General features: G+C 37.9%; 1 protein-coding gene across 1 annotated transcript in view; it reads right to left on the reverse strand.

Moving 5' to 3' along the window:
• The window catches only part of LOC101848995 (methyltransferase-like protein 24), a gene marked incomplete at its 5' end in the record, with an annotated part of 8,376 nt that extends 4,074 nt beyond the window's left edge, over positions 1-4,302 (reverse strand). The window contains 2 exon segments of the mRNA XM_005107049.3: positions 1,583-1,744; positions 4,131-4,302. Coding sequence (XP_005107106.2) covers positions 1,583-1,744; positions 4,131-4,302 — 334 coding nt within the window.
• Between the last annotated feature and the right edge of the window lie 68 nt (positions 4,303-4,370).

The following is a 4,370-nucleotide window of genomic DNA, read 5'->3' on the forward strand; positions in this document are numbered from 1 at the left end:
TATTAATTTTGTTATTGTTCTTCTTTTTATTATTAAAATCATTATCATTATTATTATTATTATTATTATTACAAGACACAGACCCGTTCTACGAACGGTGATAAAGGTCTTCCTCCAGATTCAGATTATAAGAACGTAAATTCTGTTTGATTGTCGCCTTTCTCCTTTTCGTCTCGCTTTCTCCTCTGTCTTGAGGAGTTAAACAAACTGTTCGTTCAGGGGTGGGGGTGGGGGTGGGGTGGGGGGGGGGGGCATCTTACTACATTAATAACTAGTATTCCGTGGGCATCTTTACTCCAAACAGATCTCGATCTAGATTGACATCTTCATGCTAACTACCCCAAATCAGTCTTGAATTCTGTGCTCCAAATACATCTAGGATATAGAGATCTAGATCTAGAGCCTTGCTCTATAAAAAGCTACACAGAAAATTTGCTCTAAATTTTGAAAACGTAAATACAACGATGTGAATATTTTGTGGGTTTAAAACAAACTCAACACGTTGGAGACATCACTAGATCTACACCAAATATATCTAAAAAAGTCCATACAATGAAGTTTGACCTGAAATACCCATCGACACTGCGAAGCATACATCCAAACAGAGTTTTGGCGCTCATATGACCTTATGCAATTGCGAGTGCCGTAAAATGTCTACTAAAACTATAAAAAAAAACCAGAGTTAGTTATCTAGACTTAGATATCGAGATTCTAGATCTGGAAACAGTAGAAGCAGCTTTGTACACACGAAGTAAAACTCTGTGGCACACACACGACAAAGCACAAATCGCACTTCTGTTCTTGCTAACTACTCCAAAACATTCTTGAATTCTGTGCTCCAAATACATCTAGGATAGCCCATAAAGAGATCTACATCTAGAGTCTTGCTCTGTGAAAAAAAATAAACTAAGCACCAAATATATGCGCCAAATTTTGAAAACGTCAATACAACGAAGTAAACATTTTGTGGGTTTAAACGAACTCAACGTGTTGGGGACATGACTACACCAAGTATGTAGAAAAAGTCAATAATACAATGAAGTTTGACCTGAAGTATCCATCGACACTGAGAAGCTCACATCCAGAGTTAGCGAGACTCTAGATCTGGAAATAGTAGAAGTAGCTGTCTCATACCCACGACGAAGCACAACATGAAACGGAAGTAGAATGGCTAATGGCAGAGTGAAAACATCTGAGAGCTTCGATTTACAGGAAAAAACCATCAAACCTGAAAAATCAAAATATAGTTTCCGAACTTTGAAAATATGCCCTCGTAACCCTTTGTGATAAATCTTAACTGACTCATATTTTCGTAGATTTTATGGGCGCACCTGTGTAAAAAATGTATACTGACCCTTCACAAAGGGGCTGAGCTTCATTATAATAAGATTATTATTATTATCATTATCATTATTATTTTTCTTCTTATTATTATTATTTAAACTATTATTGCTACTATCATCATCATCATTTGGCCTATATCATTATTATTAGTAGTATTATTAGTACTACTATTATTATCATTGTTGTTGTTGTTGCTGTTGTTGTAGTTGTTGATGTCGTCATTATCATCCTGGCTCACCTTGTACAGGTGTACGTAATCTTCCTTGGCCGGCCAGGTGGGAAACAGGTGGTACTCCAACATAAACTGGCGCACGTACTGAAACATGTCCGTCTCCATCATGTTCTCCATCACCGCCCACTCGTGGCCTTCCACGTCGATCTTCAGCACGTCAATCACTCTCTGAAACATAGATACGTATACATATGTATATAGATACGTATACATAGTATATATATATATTGTCAAGGACAAAAGTGGCCGTATAAGACAGGTGGCCGTCTTAGGCAGGACTGATCAAGATAAAGAAAACAAACCATTCCCATCTGAGGCCCCAATCGAAAGTAGCCCCATTATGTTGTCTTTGTTGGTGTTATTGTTGTTAGTTTGTATTTCGTTTGTAATTTTTATTTTGTCGCTGATTTTGCACAAGGGAGACAATAAAACGAAATGTATCAGACAAGGAAGACTGAGTGCCATGTTAAAACAAACGCATGGGTCAGAGAACGAGCGACGCTTTTGTAACAAGTTCATGTTGACGTCCTTTGTTACTTTGTTACAAGCTGGGTAAACAGTGACCACTCATCTCACTTACGATTTGTGTATGAGTTCTGGGCGGGGCTTATGGGTTATGAGGGATCACACGCCTATGCAACATGATCGGTTGGAGGGACTACCTAACAACAACGACAGGTGATTGAATTATGACGGCTCGCCCACAACGCCGGGGGTCAATGCACAATTTATAACAAAACGTAATGGAGTCACTAAGGTGACCGTCTTAGACAGGTATTATTGCTTAGTACGATAGGGGTTGTGTGTTAAATTATGGTGGCAGCGGCCGCGTTGGACAGGTGCCCGTTCTACACAGTTAAATTATATAGAAAAAACGCAAGGGGGGAAATGGAAAGTGGCCGTTTGTACAGGTGGCCGTCTTATAGAGGTGGCCGTCAGGGCAGGTTCGACTGTATATATATAATATATAGTGTGTCACGACGCGGTGGATTCAGACGCTCTTCAACCACTCTCTGAAACACACATAGATACATACTCATATATATATATATATATATACACACATATATATAGAGATATATACTCATATAGGCCTATATATATGTGACCTTCAGCACGTCAATCACTCTCTGAAAAACATAGATATGTATACATTATATATATATATATATATATATAATAATATATATGTGTCACGACGCGATGGATTCAGAGCATTCAGAGCACATCAATCCCTCTCTGAAACACACATAGATACACACACACACACACACAAATATATATATGTATATAGAACACATATGTGTCACAACGCGGAGGAATCAGACGCTCGTCAATCACTCTCTGAAACGCATAGCTACAAAATATAAACACACACACACACGTATATATTTTTAAACATATATATAATATATATATATATACATATACATATATATATAGGTGTATGTCATAACAAACGCAGTGGAATCAGGCTCTCCTCAATCACTCTCTGAAACAGGACATAGATACATAATACATACACATACACATATATTTTTTTTAACATATATATATTATATACATATACTATATACATATATATATATACATATGTGTGTGTGTGTGTGTGACAACAAACGCAGTGGAATCAGGCTCTCGTCAATCCCTCTCTGAAACAGGACATAGATATGTATACATACACGTATGTGTCACGACGCGGTGGAATCAGGTGCTTGTTAATTTTTGGTACCATCTTAAAGCTTGTTCATTTGTCTTGCTTTCGGTGAAAAGAATTAACATCTATCATGAATAGAATTGGAGATAGCCTATTTGTGATAGAGAAAGGTGGGGATCACCTGGTTTTCAGATGTAAAAATTTGTGACAAAATGGCCAAAAATGTTTGTCAACTTCCAAGCTTGAGAGTTCTTAGAAACTGCAAATTTACATTTTTGTGCCATAAGTCAACATTTTTCAGTAAAATCAACAGAGAAAATGTATTTTTAAATGAACCTTAATTAAAAGCGTTGAGTCAAAAAACAAAAAATTCGATAAATATTGCCAAAAGGGCAGAAAAATGCCAGTGTCTTCGAATTCATTATTTGGACGAGTGCCTGATTTCACCCCGATGCTTCACATATATTTGTTTTTTATTTTTGTAAAAGTTTTATGCACTTTCTCCAAATTACAAATATATACATATTAATTTTTGAAGAAAAAAAATGTCCCCAGAAATTTTATGGCACTTTTTCTGGAGCACAAATAGATACACATGTCTTTGTTCTTATTGTTTCAGTTAAAGTTTTAAGGTACTTGCGACACAAAATAGGTTATATAAATATTAAAGATTAGAGCAACAGCAACAAAAACTCCACTACCACCACCAACAACAACACCACCACCAACAACAACACCACCACCACCAACAACAGCAACAACAACTCACCAGCTCATGTTTCAACATCTGCACCATAGACTTGAGTGTCCTAATTTTCCACACCACTACCAACAACACCACCACCAACAACAACACCACCACCACCACTACCACCACCACCACAAACAACAACTAACCTGTTCATGTTTCAACATCTGCACCACCGACTTGAGTGTCCTCATCCTCCACTTCTGGTTATCCTGCACGTACATATCCCTGCGAGGGTTGAATGCGTCCGAGTTACTGCTGCCCAGACCCATGTTGTGGAAGGTTACGTTGTCGTTCCTTTTGTGGTCGGAGGTGTTCATGCTGGGGGGAGGAATGGTGGATTGGTTAGGGAGGGGAGGGAGGAGAGAGAGAGAGAGAGAGAGAGAGAG

Source organism: Aplysia californica, unplaced genomic scaffold (genome assembly GCF_000002075.1).
Source record: "Aplysia californica isolate F4 #8 unplaced genomic scaffold, AplCal3.0 scaffold00571, whole genome shotgun sequence".
Classification (NCBI taxonomy): Eukaryota; Metazoa; Mollusca; class Gastropoda; order Aplysiida; family Aplysiidae; genus Aplysia; species Aplysia californica.